This window comes from Zalophus californianus, chromosome 8, assembly GCF_009762305.2.
Source record: "Zalophus californianus isolate mZalCal1 chromosome 8, mZalCal1.pri.v2, whole genome shotgun sequence".
Taxonomy (NCBI): domain Eukaryota; kingdom Metazoa; phylum Chordata; class Mammalia; order Carnivora; family Otariidae; genus Zalophus; species Zalophus californianus.
This window is the reverse complement of record NC_045602.1, coordinates 118,132,538-118,154,722: the sequence shown is the minus strand read 5'-3', so window position 1 is coordinate 118,154,722 and position 22,185 is coordinate 118,132,538. Positions and strand designations below refer to the sequence as shown.

The 22,185-nt window shown below is 57.1% G+C and overlaps 1 protein-coding gene across 5 annotated transcripts in view; it reads right to left on the bottom strand.

Annotated features, from left to right (window-relative positions):
• The window catches only part of SRC (SRC proto-oncogene, non-receptor tyrosine kinase), a 49,871-nt gene that overhangs the window by 5,310 nt on the left and 22,376 nt on the right, over positions 1–22,185 (bottom strand). For 3 of the 5 annotated variants that reach the window (XM_027622491.2, XM_027622490.2, XM_035728906.1), the window contains exons 2-10: positions 15,442–15,609; positions 14,328–14,585; positions 12,655–12,754; positions 11,641–11,658; positions 6,140–6,172; positions 5,185–5,283; positions 4,909–5,012; positions 2,990–3,139; positions 1,479–1,634 (exon numbers count right to left, since the gene is read on the bottom strand). In XM_027622491.2, the coding sequence (XP_027478292.1) occupies positions 1,479–1,634; positions 2,990–3,139; positions 4,909–5,012; positions 5,185–5,283; positions 6,140–6,172; positions 11,641–11,658; positions 12,655–12,754; positions 14,328–14,577 (910 nt within the window). In that variant the 5' untranslated portion in view covers positions 14,578–14,585; positions 15,442–15,609. Of the gene's footprint in view, positions 1–1,478; positions 1,635–2,989; positions 3,140–4,908; positions 5,013–5,184; positions 5,284–6,139; positions 6,173–11,640; positions 11,659–12,654; positions 12,755–14,327; positions 14,586–15,441; positions 15,610–22,185 lie in introns of those variants that run through there. The other 2 variants (XM_027622487.2, XM_027622489.2) reach the window with 2 other exon arrangements.

Here is a 22,185-nt window from a genome sequence, read left to right as displayed (position 1 = left end):
TGGGCAGCACACGGAGGATGAGCCAGGAGTTAGCAAATGAACGGGGCTGGGGACGGGAAGCAGAGCGGGCCTCGGAACAAAGCCGGCGCCAGCGAGAGGCTGTCTCAAGCCATGCTCTCTAAAAAGTAAGGCCCGGATCAGGCACACGAGGACTTGGAGGTCAGACTGGCCGGGGTTGGACTCCCAGCTCTGCCTCCTGACAGCAGTGAGACTGTGGGGCGGTCAGTTCCCTCCTCCCGGCCTGTTTCCTCACCTGGAAAATGCAGACGCTGTCGTGTCTCCCTGTGGGGCTGTTTGAGAATCAAGTGAGATTTTAGGCACTGGGCCCAGCCCGCTGTGAGGGCTCCGTGAATGACAGCTACACTTGTCATTTGATTATTATCTGGGCTTTCAAACTGTGAGGCCTTGGGGGAAGCCGTCGGCTAGGCCGGCGTGTTGAGTCCGAGTTCTTGTGCCAGCTGGACCCGAGGTCCTTTGATGAGTGGCCTGGGACCCATTCCTCCCAGTCTCTGGGCCTCCACCTGAGGGCCGGGGCCCAGGCCTATCTCTAGGGCCCGCGCAGCACAGGACGTCTGGGGATGTGTATCTGGCACTTCCTGAGACCAGGGATGAGCCCCTGGAACATCCCTCTCCCCTCTCCGCAGCTCAAAGCCAGCACCGCCCCTTTCCTGACTTGGTCTGACCTCCAGCCTGCAGGCCTTTGTCCCTGCACGGCCTTCCACCCAGCAGCCCTCTCTGCTCTCCCCCGAAGGGAGGAACATGGGGACAGTGATGCCGAGTGCACGCCGTGGCCTACGTGACGGCACACGGTGACTCCTGGCGGAAGCCACGGACTTCCACCCGTCATGCCTACCTCGCACCAGCCTCCCCGATCCCTCCGCATCAGCAGGAACCAGGCAGCAGAAGGGGGCCTGGGTTCTGTCAGGGCCGCATGGTGTTTGTTTTCAAAGACAGTTTGCCGTTTCTCCAGGGTTAGACAGGAGATCATTAACAGGCCCAGAACATGCCAGACCCTGTGCTTCCAAGCACTCCCTCTGTGAGCTGAGGCTTCTCTTCCCACGGCTGACGCTAACGTGTGGATGCACGCTGGGCCAGCATTCTCTCACACCCCACGGGTGGGTCCTCTTATCCCCAGCCCCATTTTACACTGAGGAAGATAGACTCAGAGTGGAGCCACCTGGCCCAGACCACACAGCATCTTCAGGGAATCGCGATGCCCAGCCCCGAGCAGCTCTTGGCAAACAAGTGCCATAGTCTGCAGAGGTGTGGGGGAGCTCCACATTTAAAATAGAGCCCACTGTTCAGCAGAAGCGACTGAGACTCGTGGTGGTGAAGCGGCAGGGGCAGGCCGCGGGGGCAGGCCACGGGCGCCCCGAGCTGTCCCAAGGGATAGACACCTGTCTGGTTCTCAGATAGGGACACCAAAATCCCCCCAAGGGGACCATGGTTTCCTCTGGGGGGCAGGGGCAAGGCCTTACCCATCCACACCTCTCCGAAACAGCCCTGGCCCAGCTTGACCTCCAGCCGCAGGGACTCCCGAGGGATCTCCCAAGCATCCTTGGCCAGGCCCTGAGTCTGGGGCTTGGACGTGGGGCACACAGTGGTGAGGCGGTGGCACAAGCCGTCAGCATGTTCTGAAGACAGAGGCGGGGAGGTAGAGTTCAGGCACGGCATCTGCCCGGGGGCCTCCCTGTCCCATGGTATGACATACGCATGGTATGCATGCAGGCTCCGGGGACACATGGGATGCCCTCAAGGCCAGGTACCCACACCTGAGTGTCACGCACCCTCATCCCACACAGGCCACACTGCCTCACGCATCTGCTCACAGAGTTATTCACTCATTCATTCATCAGACTTTAAAGGGTGGTCATCTCGGTGAGTTCAGTGGAATCCTGCCCTCAGGGAGCTCCCAGGGCTGGGGGAGCCCAGCCTCCCTTCATCACCTCCCAGGGCCACGAGTGTGACGGAGGAGAGCAGTGTGTGCAACAGCAGAGGGGCTGGATGGAGTCTTGGAAGGCTTCCCGGAGGAAGTGGTACCTGAGCTTGGCGCTACAGGAGAGGAAGTAGTTGACTAGGGACCACCACTCCAAGCAGAGGGCACACTGCCTCATGCACGTGCAAAGGCCCTGAGAAAGAACAAACCTCCGGGTTGCACGAACGGAAAGGAGGCCAGAGGGGCTGCAGGAGAGTGAATGGGGGGCAAGGGGCCCTGGGTAAGGCAGGGAGGCCAGCGAGGCTTAGAGCAGCCAAGGCCTCAGAGGCCACGTGGGGGTCTTCATCCTGAGATTCCCAGGTAATCTCTGGAGGGTTTTGCTGTCGGGGAACAGCGTTCAGAATGAACCGTACAATGACAGCCAAGGGGGCAGAGGGGTGGCAGGGGGTAGAGGGGTGCAGAGGCCCAGCTGACAGAAAAGGAGGTGGCACAGGATGGGGAGTAACTGGCACTCTCAAGCTAGGCCACACCTGCACACAGAGGCCACGGCCACAGCCACGCGGGCACCCACAGAGACCCACGCACATGAAGACACACAGACCTTTGACCCTTCGGTGCCCCCAGGGAAGCCCTGAAGGGTCCAGATACTGCACGCATGCCCACCCCCAGGACCTGCGCCCCTGTGTGTCCCGGGAGCCCTCGCCCTGGCTCCTGCCCCCCACCCCAACCCCGTGCTTCCTCCTTCTGCTGCAGCCCAGGCTAGCCGACCCCTCCTCTCCCAGTAACCGGTTCAGACCGGTCCTAGGGCTGCAGAGACAAACCGGGGCCTAAGCCCCCTCCCTTCCTTCGCTGCTCCCCAGCCAGCTCCGGGGGAGAGAAGAGGAGGGTGGGCGTGGTGGGGGGAGGGAGAAAGAAAAAGGAGGGGCGGTGGGGGGAGAAGGAGCCCCACACTCCAGGATCACAGAAGCCCCAGCCCGTGTTGGCCCCAAGCGCCCCCCACAAGAGCCCTGGGAGGAGGGCAGAGCCCCCGCCCCGCGCCCGCCAGGCCCTCACTGGAGTAGTAGGCCACCAGCTGCTGCAGGCTGCTGAACTGGGTGCGGGAGGTGATATAGAAGCCGCCGCTGTCCAGCTTGCGGATCTTGTAGTGCTTCACGTTGAGGCCCTTGGCGTTGTCGAAATCGGACACGGAGAGGCAGTAGGCACCTGCAAGGCGGGCCCAGAGAGGAGCAGTGACCCCCACGCCCGTCACCCCCCACCCACCCTTCCAGGCCACAGCGCTAAGTGCCCTTCTGTGCCTGCCCAACGCAGGAGGACAGGGAGGCCAGAGCGGCAGCCCCAGCCCAGGGCAGAGCCAGGGCCGGTCAGCCAGGTCTCTGAGCCCCCAGCCCTGGGGTGGCCATCAAGGCGGGGCCCAGTGAGCCGAGGGGCCCCTCATCGGAGACCCTCCCCATGCCACTCTTGGCCCTGGCAAGACCTCTGAGGCTGAGGGTATATCCCAACTGGGTGACCCGGACAGGTCGCCTGCCCACTCTGGGCCTCAGTTTCCTCTTCTGCACAACAGGACGACTCTCAGGGATGCCAGGAAGTTCTGAGACCACATGTAAGAGGGCCTGGCACATAGTAGGTGCTCAATAAATGTTTGCCAGGAGCCGGGAATGGCCCTAGTGGGTTGTGTGTCCCTGGCTTACCTGCTTCCACTCTCACAGGAGCACTCTCTGTGCCCCACACCTTCCTGCACATCCCGGGCTCAGGCATGAGCGGGTGGTCGGCTGAGGCTGCGGCATGGGCAGAAGGCCACGTGCTGGGTGTGGCCTACAGGCCGCCAAGGATAAGAGGAGCCAGCCCTGGTGGCCTCCTCCCCCCTTCCTCTCTTGAGCCTGGAAAAGCTTTTGGCTGGAAAAGTTTCCTCCTGCCTAGCAGCCCTGGCTAGGAGCCCCTGTTAACCTGAGCCCAAGAGATCTGAGCCTGGGATCGAGGCTTCAACAGCCAGAGAAAACCCATTTCAGCAGGTAGGGTACAGCCCCCACAGCCCATGGCCCTCCAGGGAGTGCTCAGGTACGGGTTACCATCTCCAGTGTAAAGAAGGGGAAAATGAGACCCAGAGAAGGAAAGCGGCTAGCCTCAGGTCACCCAGCAAGTCAGGCACACAGGACTGTAACCAGGTCTCTAGAGCCTGCATCAAGCAACCATGACTAACAGATGGCCCAGGCCACGTACACGTAGACGTCTGCAGCCTGAGCCGAAAGCCAGGCCCAGCCCACATGTGTCCGTGCACGTGTGTCCCATGCTCACAGCGGGACACACTCCCCAGGCCCCCAGGCACGATCCACTCCCACACGGCAACACCCAGACAACTCCCACTCCACGTCCACACACACGCCTGGACTCACACACAGCCTGCACGGCCACACAACTGCTCACAAATGCACACCCATGACACGGACGCTCTGCTTCCCATCTCCCGCTGAACCCCAGGCCCACAGGACATGGCCTGGCTTTGTTTCCACTTGCAGAGGGGCTAGGGAGAAAGGGGGTGGCCCGTGTGCTCCAGCTGGGGGAGGGGCAGAACAGGGACCAGGACTGCTGGGGGAGGGCAAAGCCGGCTCCTCGCACCCAGCCCAGCTCTAGCAGCCTCTGGAGAGGGAGACGGGGAGGGGCCTACTTCATCAGCACTCACCCTGGGAACAAGTCTTTTGCTGTGTGACCCTCAGGCCTCCCGACAGCCTGTGCCCACACGTCATCTGAGGAAACTGAGGCCAGAGAAGCTAAGTGTCACGGCTTGCTGCGTCTCTGGCCACCCCAGCTAGCTCAGTGTTCCTCAGATGTAGCTCCCTGCCTCTGATCCTGCCACTGTCTCTACCTGGAGGGCTCTTCCTACCCTACTCCAGGTACCACACTCCTATTCATTCCACAATACCCAACTCAAACAACCCACAAAGACTGTTCCCACTGGCCAGCAGGAGTGCTCCTACCTTTCGTGGTCTCGCTTTCTCGCACTAGAAAGGTCCCTCTCGGGTTCTCCGAATTGAGCAGTAACCGCTCTGACTCCCGTCTTGTGATCTTGCCGAAGTACCACCTGGGGCAGGAGGAAGGAGAGTGGTGTTGGTGATCTCGGCTTCCATCCACCCGCTGCGCCTCTCTAGGATGTGGCTGGGGCCCTAGGCAGCCAGACCACCCACTCCAGCCCAGGAGACAAGCTCCCAACCAGCAGGGTGGGGGGCACACGGGAGACCAGGCTGCGTACTCACTCCTCGGCCTGGATAGAGTCGGAGGGCGCCACATAGTTGCTGGGGATGTAACCCGTCTGTCCCGTGCTGAGCGAGTGGGCCAGCCACCAGTCACCCTCTCTAAGGAGGGGGAGAGGGAAGGAGCAAAGGAGAAGGAGCCATCAGCGGTGGGCCCCGATGTTGCAATCTTCACAGGTGCTGTGCTCGGGGTCCCCAAGGCCAAGTGAGGCGCTGGGAGCTGTGGGGCCAGCTTGAGTCTCGTGCTGCCAGGCCACGTTGGCCTGGGATTCTTTCTCACCCCAGCCCAGATGCCTCTTGGCCCAAGCCGACTCAGACGGACTTTGTCCAGGACTGTGGCAGGACCGAACTTGGTCAGCCTTGAGGCCTAAATTCACAGGGGCAGAGTCCTCGGATGGGAAGTAATCTGCTTCCCCTTCAGATAGACCGAGCCGTCTCCAGATGCCAAGAGCTGTCTCGGGAATGAGGGAGGGAGCTCCCTGTCTCTGGGAAGCAAGCAAGTTGTAACAGGAGAGATGATTTCTGCCTAAGATAGATGTCAAGTCAGATCTTCGAAGCTTCCCCAAGCCCTGAGATTTGGAAGTGGGTGAAACCTGGGTGGAGGTAGGGGGTGGTCCTTTGGGGGCTTGGTGACAATCCAGGCACTAACCCTGCCAACTAGAGCAATGCTTGCCTTTGTCACAAACCACTGGCCATCCCTAAGGGAGTCCTCGGCTGAAAACTACAGGCCTCCTTCTGCAGCCTACCCATCTACAGGGGAAACTGAGGCCAAAGGGGGCTGGGACTTGCCCAGAGTCACACAGAGTCATGTCAGAGGGGCTGAGGTGGCAGAGCCCCAATGCCCAGGGCACTTCTACACTAATTGCCCCGTGAGGAGGAGATGGGGACAGGGGCAGAGGAGCTCCCCGCACGGTCGGGTCCCCTGGGCCTGGGTGGGAACGGGGAGGGGGCAAAGTACCTTTGCAGCCATCTGAATGTGAACCAGGTCTGGCTGGAGCGGGGGTCCAGAGACACAGAGGAGAGAGGAGAAAGCGAGAGCCCAACAGGAAAGAAGAGGCAGAGATGGGGGTGGTGAGAGAGAGAGGCAGGAAGAGCAAGGAAGAGAGCAGGAGAGCAGGCGGTGCTGGGGGCCGGGGACAAGCCACAGAGGCCTCACATCCAAAGCAACCAAAGGGGACGGGGGTGGGTCCAGGGGGAGTGAGGGGAGGCCAGTGGGAAAGGCTGCCTGGGAAATAGGGCTCAGCCCCCCTCCATTCCCACCGTGCAGATGGGAAGATGAGCCAGAGAAGAAAAGGCCTCTGCTCAAGGTCACACAGCCAGGCCCAGGATCCTGACTCCCAGATCAGAAGGAATCTTCCCCTACAGGGTACACTGGGGCCTGAGAGCTTGCGGAGCTTCTCGCTCCAAGGCTGCCTTTGGACCTCACCATGACCGTGACCCTGAGAAGACACATAGCAAGCAGGATGTGCTCCCCCTTCCTCACTGCCAGGGCCCGGAGAAAGAGGCCCTTGCCCACAGTTGCACAGTCTGGCCCTGAACCCGGATTCCTGGCTCCTGGTTCTTCTGAGCTGCCTCTGACATATTCTTCAGCCCATGTGGAAGATAGAGAAGTTGAGGCAAGGGGAAAGCAGGCTGGGAGAACTCTCCAAAGACTGGTCAGAGTACAGGTGAGCACCCAGACCTGGGGGCTCAGTGGGGTGGCTCGAGGCTGAAGCAGAGGGTAGAGTGCTTCCGGAGAGCAAAGGGAGCGTGCCTGGGGCTGTGAGGAATACCCGGCCGTGCAATTGCTGCACGCACGCTCAGGCAGGGCCACGAGCTCACATGGCGGTCTCTGCTGGAGAGGGAAGGCTCTGGAGTAAGGCGGCAAGGCCAACCTCAGGGAAGGCCCTTGGAAGCCCAGGACCACCATCCATCCCCCTGTTGTGCAAACACCTGGGGGTGTCCACATCTGTCTGTCCCATGTGATCCTCAAGGCCACCCTGTGAGGAAGGCAGGCCTCAGCCCCCAGATGAGGAAACTGTGTTTCAGAGATGTTGAGGGACCAGCCCAAAGCCACACAGCACCCAGGCTGGAGTAACCTAGTACTTTCTTTGTAAGGAAACTGGGGCATAGAGTTGGGCAAAGACTTGCCCAAAGCTACAAAGCAAGAACTCAAGTCACAGGGAACAGCTGAGATCTTCCAGTCAAAGCCTTCATTTCACCAATAGGAAACTAAGGCACAGAGAGGGGGGCAGTGATTTGCCGAAAGCCACACAGCAAATCAATGGCAGGGTAAGGGTGAGAACCAGGGCCCGAGTGCCCACAGCCAGACACAGCAGGTCCTCCTGGACCCCTGCAGCTTCCCCAGGCCACTCAGAGGCTCAGAGACCCTCAGGAGAGCCAGGGGAACCTAGAGGAGGAGGCAGCAGGGCTGGGGGCAGGAGACTGGGCCAAGATCTAGGTCAGAGGCTACAAAACCAGACAGATTGATAAAGCCACAGTCTGCAAACTGGCCGGCCTCTGGGGAGCCTCCATCCATGCACTCAGAGGGGAAGGCCAGCAAGGAGCAATGTGCCCAGAGGCCAGCCAAGCAGGGCCCCAGAATCAAGGCGGGGCGGGGGGAGTGGTTCAGCCCTGCTGACATTACCCAGACTTCAGCCAGCAGATCCTCCAGCTCCCTGACATGTGACTTTGGGGTTTCAAGTCCAGGTTTGGGGTCTTACTTAGTTCACAAGGCAGGGATGAGGCGTACCACAATCTCACAATGGACCCAAGGTCCAACCCTGACCTGGCCCCAGCGTGAGAGATGTCTAAGAGCTTGAGCTCCAAGAGTCAGACCACCCTGCACACCATCCCGCTCACCACCTGCAGGCTACGTGACCTTGGCCCTGCCTCTGCTTCCCCAGCTGTAGGATGGGGATATTCACGCATCCCTCCAAGGATATAAAACACCAGCACAGGGCCTGGCACAGAGTTGGGGCTCAATGTACATGAGCTGTTAGTACCTTGATTTGGCTTAAAAAAGAAAAATAATTAAATCTGTGTCTCTATGGTGCCCCTCCCCACTCCCCAAAATGTTTTTAAAAACCAAAGCAACAAAATTAAATAAATAAATAAATAAATAAATAAATAAATAAATAAATAAATAAATAAATACCAAAGCAGCTCAGTCCCAGTCTCCAGGAAGGATTTGCTGTGTGACTTTGGGCAAGTACCCTACCTTCTCTGGGGCTTAATTTCCTTGTCTATAAAAAGGAAATAATATTGGCAGACTCTCCCTTGCAGGCAAAGTGTATAAATCAGTCAGCAGCAAGGCTTAGGGTCAATGAAGATAATCAAGGTGGCCATCCTCTAGGCCCACCTGTGAAATGGGGCTGTCAAGCCATATCATCCTATGTCATTGGCCCGGGAGGCTCAAACCCACCTTGGGTAGCTGCCAAGGGTGGGGGCTGGTCCCCCATGAGGGGCCCCATAGCTTCCATGATGGGTCCAGTCCGGCAGGGACACCGACCTAAGCCCAGACTTGGAAGTAATCTATCCGGCTGAGCCGATTTACTACATCTAGCACCTTCCGGCGGGGGGTGGGGGGTGGGTGGCTGGTCCTTATCAAATGGACAGGAAGAAGGGAAGGACGAAGGGAATGACACACATTCCCTGCCCCGCCCCTCGCCCTCCCACGCGCGGCCAGCAGAAAAGCACTGGACGGGGAGTCCTCCAGCTACAGTTTTATATCCCAACCGCTGTTCACTAGCTATGTGACCTCATACTCTGTTGGGACCTAATCCTTGAGCCGGCCAGCCTGGCCTGTGGATCAGGGGTATGGCAGCTTCAGAACCTGGGAAGTTATTCTGGTTTGGTCCCTTGGGTTGTTGGGACTGGTCACAAAAGCACTTTGCGGACTGCAGGCAAGCCAGGGTTCCCTGAGGCCTGGGCACATGGTCAGTGGGGAGGCAGCACCAGGGGAGGTTGTGTGAGGAGGGTAAAAAGGTAACCCTTGCCCTGCGGTGGGAAGTGGAACTGGAGTACCCGGAACGAGGGGGGAGACATCAGCGCCTGCTGGACGGCTCCCCGAAAGAGGTTGCTGGAATCCGGGTAGGAGGAAAGGGCAGTTTGGGGAGCAACCCAGAGTCAGACCCAGAAGGGTCCCGACTCCTAGAGACTCAGACACCAGGGCTGGGGGCTCAGGACAGTCGGACGTCAGACCCCGGTGGGCTTCCTCAGACCCAGGCCACATAGCACCTGGGATTCTGGGACCCAAGGCCATTTGGCATGAAGATCCAGGGAGCAGGGTCTCCGGGCCAGCTCCTGTGAGGACCCAGGCCCAGAGCCAAACCCTAACAACAGACAGGCTAGTCCTTAAGCTCTCCCTGTCCCCAACACCCAGCCCAGCCACAGGCTAGCCTCAGGAAGTCCCTCACTCGGGTCGGGCCGGGGCTGGTGGCAGGGGTGGGAGTAAATCATGGGCCCTAAGCAATAATGGAGGTAGGACATGCAGGGTAGTCCCTGGGTGGCTATGAGGCCTGAACACCTCAAATTTGGGTGACTCATCTGTTACTAAGTGCCCCCGGCCCCCCTATCCCTCCCCTTGCTCTGGTGCCCCACCTCTACCACCACCAGACTTGTCAGGCAAAGGGGTGCCTGAGCATTGTAATGGGGACAGGGCTCCCGGTGCCCCTCTCAGTCATGGCGCCTCACTGCTACCCAAGGGCTTCCCATGGACAGGACTCAACCACTTGCGGGCCCAGGCCTGGCCCAACACCCTCAGCCCTACTTGGAACACAGGAAGAAGGGAGGGGAGGGGCCAGACAAAGGACGGGGAGGACAGCCCTCTGGCTCTAGGTGAAAGAGGCAGAACCTAAGCTTCCAGAGCCTTCCCTCCCACCACACCCTGTTTGCTCAAGCTGTGTCCGCAGCCTGAGGTGCCCTTCCCATCACCGCTGGTAGAGACTCCCCTGAAGCAGGGGCCCTTCCCTCCCCCTGGCTCCTCCGGCCCTGGGTAGGAGGGCCTGCCCGCCCCTCCCAGCTCTGCCACCACCAGCTGTGCGACCTCGAACAAGTCACCTCACCTCCCGGGGCCTCAGTTTCCTCCTGTGCAAAGTAAAGCAAATCAGAGTTTCCACCTGCTGGGGCTGTGGTGCCACATAAATAAGGCGCCCACACGACAGCAGGTGTGGGGGCCGATTACTAGTCGTTCATCTTGCTCGGCAACACCAGGGACGCAGCCTGCGCTGTGCTGAGCAACAGGTGATATGGGGATCCACGAAGGTGGCAGATCCGAGAGCAGCCCCCCGGGAGCTCCCGGTCTGGGGGAGGCAGATGCAAACCGCTGGAACCGCCAGGGCACTGAGCGGCACTAGGACTCTGACACGCCAGGGGCGGAAAGATGGGGAGAGATCTGCTGCCCGAGTTCCCATCCCGGCTTTGCCACCTGCTAGCTGTGTGACCTTGGTCAAGGGCCTTCACATCTCTGAGCCTCAGTTTCCTCACCTGCAAAAGGGAGACAGCCCCTCCCCCGTCACCAGAGCCCTGGCAGGATTGCATCAAGGAGTAAATACGAGGACATGGGTAGAAACGCCTGGCACAGCACCTGGCACCTCTTTTCCCTTTTGCCTCACAGAGCAGGCCGTCCTGAGCTGGATCTTGAGGGGTGAATAGGAGTTTGCCAGGCAGAGACGGGAGAAAGGTGTTTCAGGCAGAGGGAACAGCATGCACAAGGGTAGGGAGGCATGAACGAGCAAGACGCACTTGGAGTTGCTGATGTCCAACCTCCTTAGCCAGGCCTTTGAGGACGCTCAAGGACCAATTCGACTCTAACCTCAGCACCTCTGGCCTCTCCATAGCCCTGAGGGCATCCCGCCCCCTCCAGCCCTGCACCCTCCCGCAAGCTGCCCCTCTCAGGGGACTGCCTTCCCCCACTTCCACCGGCCACAGACCATCACTGTCCTTCCTTCGAGGACTTGCTTGAAACTTCCAGTCCCTGCAGTCCCCACCAGCGGGGGGCACACAGCAGGGACCACAGGCCCGAGCCGACCCTGGCCCTGCCCTCTGCCTGTCACTGGGTCTGGACCGGAGCCGGGCCCCCGGCCACGCTGGCTCCGGGAAGGCCCCTTCTCCACCCGGGGCCTCACCGGGCCGGCACTGGACCCTGCATACAGCTGGCTGGCGCTCAGCGGAGGCCGACTGGTCAGGACGGAGAGCGGCCGGGCTGGCAGGAAGGTGCGTGGGGAGGAGGCATGATATGGCGCGTGAGAAGGGGATGACCGGACCCTCCCCAACCGCTGCCCAGGGTTAAAGTCAGGACCTGGTCACACTGGTTGGGGGCAGGGCCTCAGCTGGGGAAGCTGGAGGGGGGCAGCCAGGGGAGCCAGGATCCACAGGCAGGGACATGCAGTGGAGGCACATGCAGACAGCAGCCCCACCCCCCCTTTAACCAGCAAAGCCCCCCGACCCCGGCCCGCCACCTACGGAGTGTGTACACACCTGACATCCACCTTCCTCCTAAGGGCCAGCGAGAGAGAAGCAGAGAGAGGGAGAAGCTGAGAGGGGGAGAAGCAGAGAGAGGGAGAAGCTGAGAGGGGGCCGGAGGGAGCAAGCAGGAGCCAGGAATTGGGGGGGGGTCCAACTGAGGATGAGGGGGTACAGCAGGCCCTGCCAAGGGCAGCAACGCAGCAGGTGCTGAGCTCTGCCCTGCCCTCTGTTGGCAGTGCCTGCAGGAACAACCCCCTGCCCCACTGAGCCGCTCCCCACCCCTCACCCCTGGGCATACGGCCCAAAGCCTGCAACCACCCCCCCATGACAGGCATTGCGCCCCACCCCCGGTACACTCCTGACAGGGAAAGGAGAGGAGGAAAGAGGAGAGGAAGGACCCCCACCCCATGGCTAGGGCTCTACCCATCCCTCACTAATTCATTCCGCCCTGTCTCCGCTCCCCTGCCCACAGGGGCCCCAGAGCCAGCTTGGCCCTAGGATGCCCCACCCCACGGCTGGAGACTCTGGAGGTGAACCAGACGTCCATCCCAGTTATAACCCCCCTCACGCTGAGCGCCCAGTATGGGTCCTCTGTCCCCTCCCAATTTGGGCCCCACCCCCTGCAGCTAGAGAAGGGCTCAACCAGCTGCCCCAGGCCCTCCAACCCCAGGTCCCTAAAGAGGGCACCTCTGAGGGCACAGCCTCCAGCTTTAGGCCCTGTTTTCTGCAGTCCCGGGTCCCAGGTCCAGTCCTACCCTGACCACGTGCCCCTCTGTGAGGTCTGGGATGCTGTGTTCTATTGAGTTACTGAGCCCGGATCCCTGCCCTGGGAGCCCTGACCAACACCACCAGTCTCATCTCCCACAGGCTCAGGACTGTTCCCTGGACCCCGGCCAGCCTTGACACTAGCCATGTCGGCTACCCATCGTGCTGTCCCTGGCTCTGGGATGCTCAGAAGTGGCTCTGGCCCAAGACCAGGTCCAGGGGATAGGGTCCCAAGGAAAGACGGGGAAGGGGGTCACTCACGTGTTGTTGACAATCTGGAGCCGCTCCCCTTTCTTGAAGGACAGGTCGGTCTCTGTCCGAGACTCATAGTCATAGAGGGCCACAAAGGTGGTCACTCCACCTGCAGAGAGGGGTGGGATGTGTCAGAATGGCCAGGGCCACAGCCCCAAAGAGGGGTGCACAGGAGGGTTTCCCACAACCGTCACAGCCCAGCCCAGAGGCGAGGTCACCTTTACGGGGGTGGCCTGCAGCGTGTCCACCTGCGTGCGCGTGTCTGGGCAGCCCTGTGAGGGTGTACGGGAGGCGTGTGCATCTCCTCACATGTGAATGTGCCCACTGGGCTCTAGGCGATCCTGAGTGTTGGCTTCGGTTGAGTGCCCATCTTCCCCACAGACCCAGAAGCCCCCAATAACAGGCATCTTTGTGTTGTTCCCAGAGTCTGGCACACAGTAGGTGCTCAAGAAGCAACCGTGGGTGAATGAAGGACTCTGCGCCTGGCTGGGCTGTCCTGTTTCTCTCTGTGTGACTAGGTACTTCAATGTACCTGGGGAGATCTTGGCTCCAGGTACTGTCCCCTCAAAGAGGCCCTCTCTGTCCCCCATTTTAACCACAACCTTCACCCGACGCACTCCCCAAGACCCCTCCCTGCCCTTTTGTTCCTTCCTGGCAGCCCCACCTTCGAACACGCTACACATTTTATAAGCCTTGCTCTGTTTTTCTCCCCCATGCTCTGCATACTGCCGTGTCCCCAGCACAGAGGGGCCCCACGAATGAATGGGTGTGGGTCTGTTCCTCTCACTTGGGGGTGTGTCTGTGTCTAAGGCATCCACGAGTGTCCCTGTGTGTCTGTGTGTCTGTGTGTGCTCACGGCACGTGTGTGCATCTGTGGGCCTCTGGGTACCGGTGATGGTGTTGCTAGCAGAGCCTGTGTCTGTACCCTGTGTGTGTCTTTGAGGGACTTCTGACGGCCCGCCTGTCTTAATCTGGGAGTATGAGCTTATTTGTGCATTTATGTTTGTATTTGTGTGCGTCTGCATGGTTGTGTGTCTGTGCCCATCCATGTGTCCCTAAGCGGGTCTCTATGTACATGGCGTGTCTGTGAGTATCTCTGATGGTGTCTCCAGCTCAGCTTGTTTAAGTGTCTGCATAGGTATCTTAGGAGCTGCTGACTGTGCGTGTGGCTCTTTGTGTGTCTCTGGCACCACATTGGCATCTTTCTCGAAGCATCCCTTGCCTAGGGCCGCCATACCCCCGGAGCGCCAGCAGAGGGCGCAAGGGCGCATCGCGGCGCTGGGCCGGGCCCCGAGGACCAGAGAACTCCCTCCTAACCTCCCTTGCCCCCTCTGCCACCCAAGGCCTCCTGACCCATCTCTGGGCTGACCAGAGCAAAAAGCAAAGCCTCAGACCCGGTCCCCACGCTGCCCTGAGCAAATAGCCCCTTGACCCTCTGGGCCTCAGCTCCCCACTACAGTCCCATAATATCTAGATCCCTTTATGCTCCAGATTCACCCTCAAAGGCAATGGATGTGCACCATATTTTCCAGTTTATAAAGCCCTTCCCCACCCACCGCCTCCAGGAAACTCCCAACAGTCCCCAAACCCAAGAAACCCATAGACTCTTCCCCTTCAGCGAGAGAAGCAGCGGCAGGGAGAGGCCCGGCCCACAGGCACCCACACTCCCAAGGCCCACTGACCAGCCAGCGGCCCCGCCCTCTGCGGGGAGGTGACTGTGTCTGAGGAGTTGAAGCCCCCGAACAGCTTGGGCTCAGCAGCTGCGGAGGGGAAGGCCGTACTGGGGCCTCGGTGGCCATCAGCGGAGGCTGGCTTGCTGGGTGTCTGTGAGGTGGGGAAGGCACCCCCGCCGCCACCGTGGGTGTTCTCAGCAGGCTCCAGGCTGCGGCGCCGTTGGCTGGCATCCTTGGGCTTGCTCTTGTTGCTGCCCATGGTCCTGGCTGGAGAGGAGAAAGCATCCTGGGGTGAAGGACTGCTGGGCCTGGGCCCTTTAGACAGTCTCCACTCCCCCACCCATTCTACAGATGAGGACCCTGAGGCCCAAAGAAGGGTACTAGCCTCTTTGGGTAACTTAGACTTTCAGAGCCTCAGTTTTTTAATCTGTAAAGTGGGGATAATGATGGAGCCCATAAATGATTTCCTTGGTACAGGGCCAAGCACAGAAGAAATGACTCATAATCAGTAGGCCCAAACTCCCCCACCTCCCCCTGAGTCAGTTTCTGTCTGTCATGGGCAGGGACAGTATCTGAGTCATGTCTATATCCCAGGCACACAACTCATAGGAGAGGGTTCGCTGAGGATTTGCTGAGCAAATACATGACTGACTGAAATGGTCTCACACCAGGGTGAAAGGTGCTAAAAATTGCAACCAAGGCAGGGATACAGCAGGAGGCTGGAAGAAGGAGAGATGTCTGGGAGCTCACCCCAGCCACAGGACCTTCGCACATGCTGTTCCCTCTGCCTGAATGCTGTTCCCCGACCACTTCACGAGAATAACTCATGCCTCTGGTTCTCAGCTCAAAAGTCACCTCCTTGGGAAGTGTTCCCCAAATCCTTTCTGGTCTAAGTCCCCCTGACTTTTGTACCTCTCCTTGATAACACGTGGCTCAGAAAAAGGAAATTGAAAGCTCTCCAGTGATGCCCACCACCCTGCCAGCCCCTTTTGCCTCCTACCTCCCAATCCACAGATCCTGGTTGGCCCCAGCTCCCAGTGAGCCTGGCTAGGGTCTTCCCACCCATCATGGCCACCCCTCCCCACTCCCTCATCCTGGCAGCCCTGATGGGTCATCACCTCACCTGGTGGAAGGCAGGGGCTGTCCCAGAGGATCTGGGAAGCAGCCTGAGGTCTCAGCACGAACACCTGGTGTGGAGTCAGGGGTCTTGGACTAGAGGCCCTATTCCACTTCTCCTGGCTATGTGACCCTAAGCAACTCACTTCCCTTCTTTGGGCCTCAATGTCTTCATCTGCAAAACAAGGATAAAGCAGATTTCTCAGGGCTGTTGTATGGATATGATTAGAAAGAGACATCGCCATGGCTGACTCTTGGGTCACAATTTATCAGGCTCTGCCTCTGAAAGTTCCAATGCTAAGAGCCTCTCAGACCTTCCCTTCCTTCAACCCTCCCAAAGCATGCTATGAGCATGTGCAAGGCAGGGTATGACACGGTGGTTAAGGGTGGGCTCTGGAGCCAGACTCCCCAAACTCAGATCTCACCTTTACCCCTAATCAGCTGTGTAACCACAGGCAAATGACTTAACCTCTCTGTGCCTTATTTCTTAATCTGGAAATGATGGGGTCACCGGGGTCCCTGGTAAGTGAACAAGGTAAGTACTCTACCACATCAGCTATGATTACTACTGTGTAGTTCTGGACATATCGGCAAGATGGGTTTGGAATATTCTCCAGGGAATGCTGGAGGCCCTGGAATCGGTCCAGAATTTCCTCTGGGAACCCATGGATGGGGAAAAGCGCTCTTGACTGGTTGAGGCCTTAGGCAAGACTACTGGCCCTGAGCAACAAGCCCAGCTCTGCAAGCTCTCCTCCCTACGGGAACCTTAGCAGTTCCTGTGCCCCCTGGGCCTCAGGCTGACGGGCTGCACAATGTGGGCATGGCCTGCATGCTCCCTGGGGACCATCCAGCTCAGAATGTGGGGCTGGGGAGGCCCTGAGGAGACCTGCTCAACAGCCCAAGGGATCACCAGGGCCTCCTGAGGGACAGGCCAAGAGGCCTGGGGACAAAGAAGACCAATTTCTATGCAATCCAATCTACTGGGGTCATATCAGCACTCACACAGTCAGTGTCCCGTGGGTCCTACTGACCCAGTTACCCGCAGCCCCAGGCTTGATGGAGGCTGGGCCCCAACCACTGTATTCCCTACCCAATGGCTCCCTGGTATAGCATTCATAGCACTGACTGTGCAGCAGGTGATATGCTAGCCCACAGAGGGACACAGAGACGAACTGGCCGGGCCTTGTGTCCAAGGACACATGTGCTAGCAGGATACCTGTTTGTGGGACTTTCAGAGGAAATAAAAAATATAATATTTTTAAGTATAATTTTTTTTTATTTTTAAATGGAGAACTCCCTAGGAGCCTGAACTTTCTTTAGAATAAACTAAATGATGGAGGGTGAGACCCCTGTCACTGGAGGTAATCAAGGCGAGGAGAAAGAGTCATTGGTTGGTGTGCTGTGGAGAAAGAGGGAGAGCCAGGCCTGGACCTTAAGCCCACCACCACCACCACCCTCCCCGCAGCATCTAGAAAATGCATGTGCCCTCTTGGGAGGGGGCAAGGGAAAAAAGACAGCTCCTGGCCCCAAACTCTTACACTGACCAAGACCACTCCTAGTAGGGCACTCAGAAAAAATACAAGAGAGCCTTCAAGACCCAAGTAAGATGGCCTGGTCTCCGGTTGCAAAGCTTGTCGGTTTGTGGGGTTTCTGTTCTGTTTGTTTTGTTGGTCTTTGTGGTTAAATCTGATTATACAAGTAACAAGTGTTTGTGGAGAGGCAGGTGTGTGGAGGTTAAGAGCTAAAGTACTAGAGTGTTTGAATCCCAGCCCTGCCACCCCAGCATGGGACACTGTGCCTAAGTTTCCCGCTCTGTCAGTCAGGGAGAACAGCAGTGCACATGTCATGGGCTGTTGGGAGAATCAACAAGGAAGGCACACGGAACATGCTCGGGACAGAGCGGCACATTGCTGGCCCTGCCCCGGGAGGACAAGCAGCTGGGCATCATGGGAATGTATGACTATAAACAAAACAGGGATCCATCGCCCTTGACCAAGCTCCCTGCAGGCGGGCCTGGGTCATATCCACCTCCACCTCCCCAGTGGTCAGGACAGGCCTGGCATTTACTAATTGCTCTGGAAATACCTGCAGAATAGACAAAAGACTAAATGAGCACAGACATGATTTGCATCCTGCTTTGTTCCTACAATGCCATGCTGTGGGGACCAAGCATCATTCCTGGATATTCGAAAACTCCCAGGGCCTGGACCTTGTCGAGGCCCTGCTCCAAGCAGTTTGCAAATACTCATTTGTCAAATTCTCACGATAATCTAGAAGGTAGATACTAGTAGTGTTCCGGTTTTACTGGTGAGGAAACTAAGGCACAGGGAGGTTGAGGAACTTGTGTGAGGTCACACAGAGAGGGTGAGCGGGGACAGGGAACCACACTGGGCAGGTAGGAATCAGGCGCTGCTCATGGGGTCTGCTGCGGGAACTTGTGGCCCTACCCCCTGCCCTCAGGACATCTCTCCGGTGGAATAGCCAGATGCCCTTGGCGGATGGGGCACGGGCAGATAAGGCAGCCCAGGCCCCTCTCCTAGAGAAAGCCAGAGGTTTCCGGCTTCGACAAAGAGTGTGCTCAAGGCACATTTAGGGTGGGGTCTAGCGTGCTGTGTGACCTCAGGAGCGACCACCCTCCCAGACCCCAGGCTCCTTTCCTGAGGCAGGACCCTGTCTCTGGGCCTTTTGGTTCTGGGGCCCAAACGCCAAGTCACCATGAGTTGCCCATTTGAGAGGAACCAATCCCACATCTCTTCCGCCACTTGCACACTCTGAGGTACAGACAGACCCTTGGGGGGCCCAGGGGAAGTGGTGAGGCCTCCGCACTGGGGGTGCCTGAGGTTCCCAGAGGAAGGAGGCCCCTTTCCTCTGGGGAGCCGCTCCTAACCTCAGGCTCCCGACCACAGGCTCCCGACTGAGGGCTTGTGCATGAGAGGCACCAGGAAGCCGGCTCGCCGCCCCGGCCCTTCATGCTCAGGGGGTCCCCGACTGACTTCGCATCTCGCCCCAAGGCTGTAGTCCCGGCCCCGCGTCACGTGTCACGTGTCACGGCCCTGGTTCTCCCACGTCCCCAAATCTTCCTCGAACGGAGCCCTCTCCCACCCCCGGGGCCGTTCCCTCGGGGGGCGCCTGCCTTCCAGGGCCCGGACGCCGGGGTCCGCGGGGCACCCTCCTCCCTGCAGCCAGAGGCGTCTCTGGAAAGCACATGGGCAACGGGGGCCTCCGCTGCTTCGCGCTCCCCACAGAAGGCCGGAAACGACCTCCGTGTTCGTGAGAGGGGGGCCGGATGAATAAACGACGGTCGGTGCCCCGCGGGACGGCCGCGCAGCTAACCAGCCCGAGCAGACGCACGGGTAGGCCCAGGGAGGGCACGGCCGCGGCAGACTGTCCTCTGGGCCTCTCGGGACCTCAGTTTCCTCAGCTGGAGAAGGAGGGCCAATAACGCACCCTAAGTCCCGGGGTTGGTGAGAGGAGTAAATGAGCCAGCGCTCGCCAAGGGCTCGGGGCGGCGCCGGCGGGAGTACGCCTGAGCTACGGTGGTTCCCTAAAGGAAGCCGGCATGTGCGTGTGCGTCTACGAGAGCACGTGCATGGGCTGTCGAGGTGCGGAAAAGTTCTGGAAGGATTCCACGTTCTTCACGATGTTTCATCCAAAGGGTGTGGGACAGGGAGAGGAAAATCCCTTTTTTACTTTATGTGCTATATCACTTGACATTTAGAAATCACTTTGTCAAGAATTGTTTTTTAATGAGACTTAAAAAAAAATACACACACACACACACACACACACACACTTTAGAGCTTCCCATGACTCCCCTCTGGATGAGGCCTAAACCCCTCTCCCGGGTCCACCAGGCCCTGCACAGTTGGTGCTGTTGCCCTCTCCCATGGCCCCTCTGCTGGAGGGCACCAGGCTCTCCCTCACCTCCTGACCTGGCCATGCCCCCGCCCCAGGCACATAATCGCTCACAACACCCATAAGAGTCTGGGGAATAAACTGCTGTTCAGTCACAGCACACGGCCCCTTCCTTCCCTACTCTGAAGAGTGTCCCCTCCACTCCTTCTAAGGGCAGAGGGAGGCCAGGGTTTTAGGATTTAAGAGTGAGGAACCCAGTCAGGCCTGGGTTCAAATCCTGCCTCCACAACTTACTAGCTAAATCTTCCTGGGCAAGTCCCTTTGTGTCTCAGCTTCCTTATCTCTAAAATGGGGATAATAATAAACCTAACAATCTGAGGATCAAACAAGAGAGGCCATGTGTCAGGCACAGAACAAGTACTCGAGAAACAGCACACAATGGTGTCTGCTGTCATTATTAACTGCAGGGGATAAGAGGAACAATGCAAGAGGAGGCGGGCGTTAGGTGTCAAGGCCTTGAATGCCGAGCACAGAGCCGAGACTTTTACGTGCAGTTGATACTCAACTGTCCTGACAGCACAAGGAAGTAGGGACTATAACTGCCCACTTAACAGATGGGACCATGGTTCAGAGAAGCCAAACCTTGCCTGAGGCCACACAGCAAGTGAGTGCACCAGGGCTGGGATGCTCAAGGTCTAGGAGAGTGGCATCAGAAAGCACCTCTGGTATACCGCCCACTGTGCAGACAGCCCCCACTGCTCCAGGTGCATCCACACTCCACCATCTCTGCCTCCCTGACACAGAGGCAACACAGGGGTCAGAGGCCAACCTCTGACATCATGGACCATAACTCTGGACCTTCCAGGGAAATAGAAGCATCACAAAAATACAGGCCCGGAGCTAGAACGCCAGGTTCAGAGGCCAGCTTGCCACTTCCTAGTCACGCAGCCCCAAGGGGGGACTCAGTCTACCCCTTATCAAAACTGGGATTCAGCATAATCGTTCCCACATAACTAGTCTTGTAAGAAAACATGAGGTAATACTTACAGAGAGCCTAGCAGATAGGAAGTGCTCAGTAAATATTAGCTTTCATCATCATTACTGTGAAAGACCTTTTTTAGATCCTTGTTCTTTTTTTTTAAGGTTTTATTTATGTATTTATTTTAGAGAGAGAGAGAGTGCAAGCGAGGGGAGGAGCAGAGGGAGAGGGACAAGCAGACTCCACGGTGAGCACAAAGTCCCAGACAGGGCTCAATCTCACAACCTTGAGATCATGCCCTGAGCCAAAATTAAGAGTCGGATGCTTAACCAACTCAGCCCCCAGGTGCCCCAGATCCTCGCTCTTTTGTAATCACTCTTACAATGAGGGAAAGGCTTCCCAGATTCCTACTATGTGCCAAGCTCTGTGCATGGCCGTGGAGGGACTGTCTGGTGGAGTTCATTAGGAGCCCAGGCCTAGAAAAGCTACTTCACAGGGAAAGAGTCCAGAAAAGACAAGCATGCCCGCTAGTTAACCTTGCTCTGAGATCCTTGCCAATCCAATGAGCTAAGAATAAGAAATGGAAGTAATAAAATGAAATTAGAAAAGAGAAGACAAGTGTCATCTGCAGATGTATTCAGCACGTATCTGGGAAATCCAAGAGAATCTGCCACAGAACCTTTAAACAAAAAGAAAATTAAGTAAAGTGGAAGGAAATTAAAAGTTAATACCCCCAAATCAATGATGTATCTATATACCAACAGCAATCAGAAAATAAAATCAGGAGCTCCTGGGTGGCTCAGTCAGTTAAGCAACTGACTCTTGATTTCAGCTCAGGTCATGATCTCAGGGTTGTGCGATCAAGCCTCGCATCAGGCTCTGCGCTCAGCAGAATCTGCTTGAGGATCCTTTCTCCCTCTCCCACTGCCCTTCCCCCTGCTCACGCTCGTGCTCTCGCTCTCTCTCTCAAATAAATAAATAAGATCTCTTTAAAAAAGAAAAGAAAATCAAAGAAAGCATTATGAAAATATCAATTCTTCCTAAATTAATCTAAAAACTGAATGTGACCCCAATAAAAACCCCAACAGGATTTTTTTTTAAATCTAGGTATATCAATTTTAAAGTTACAAGTAAAAGTAAATGTATGTGAGTAGCCAGAAAAATCCTAAAATGAGTAATGACGGGGAAATAGCCCGACCAGATAGTGAAAATTACTATAATTAAAACTGTGTCATATCAGCACTTTGAAAACAGGCAAATCAGTGCAACAGAACTGAGGGTCCAAAAATTGCCCCAGACATGCGAGGATTTAACACATAATGAAAGTGGTGTTCCATGCCAGTCCAAAAAGGTAGATTTTTTTTTTAAAAGATTTTATTTATTTATTTGACAGAGAGAGGGAACACAAGCAGAGGGAGAGGGACAGGGAGAGGCGGAGGGAGAAGCAGGCTTCCCACAGAGCAGGGAGCCCAATGCAGGGCTCGAAACCAGGACCCTGGGATCATGACCGGAGCCAAAGGCAGACGCTTAATGACTGAGCCACCCAGGCGCCCCAAAGGTAAATTATTTTTAAGATAGAGCTGAGATCAATGACCTGCCATCAGAAAACAAAGTTGGGTTTCAAACCTACTCCATATGCCTATAAATTCCAGATCCATCAGATTTAAAACACATAAAAATAAAACCAAAAAGCTTAAAAAGGGGAGCAGAGAATAAATTCTCTAATCTCGAAATGGGAAAAACATTTCTTAACACAGGACGTTCTAAAAGTCATTCTTAAAATGATAAATCTGTCAACATAAAAATCTAAAATGTCTGCATGGCTCAATAAATATCATAAACAAATTCAAAAGGCAAACAAACTAAGAAAAATATTTGTAACTCTTATGAGAGACAAGGGTTTTCCCCTTCATATAT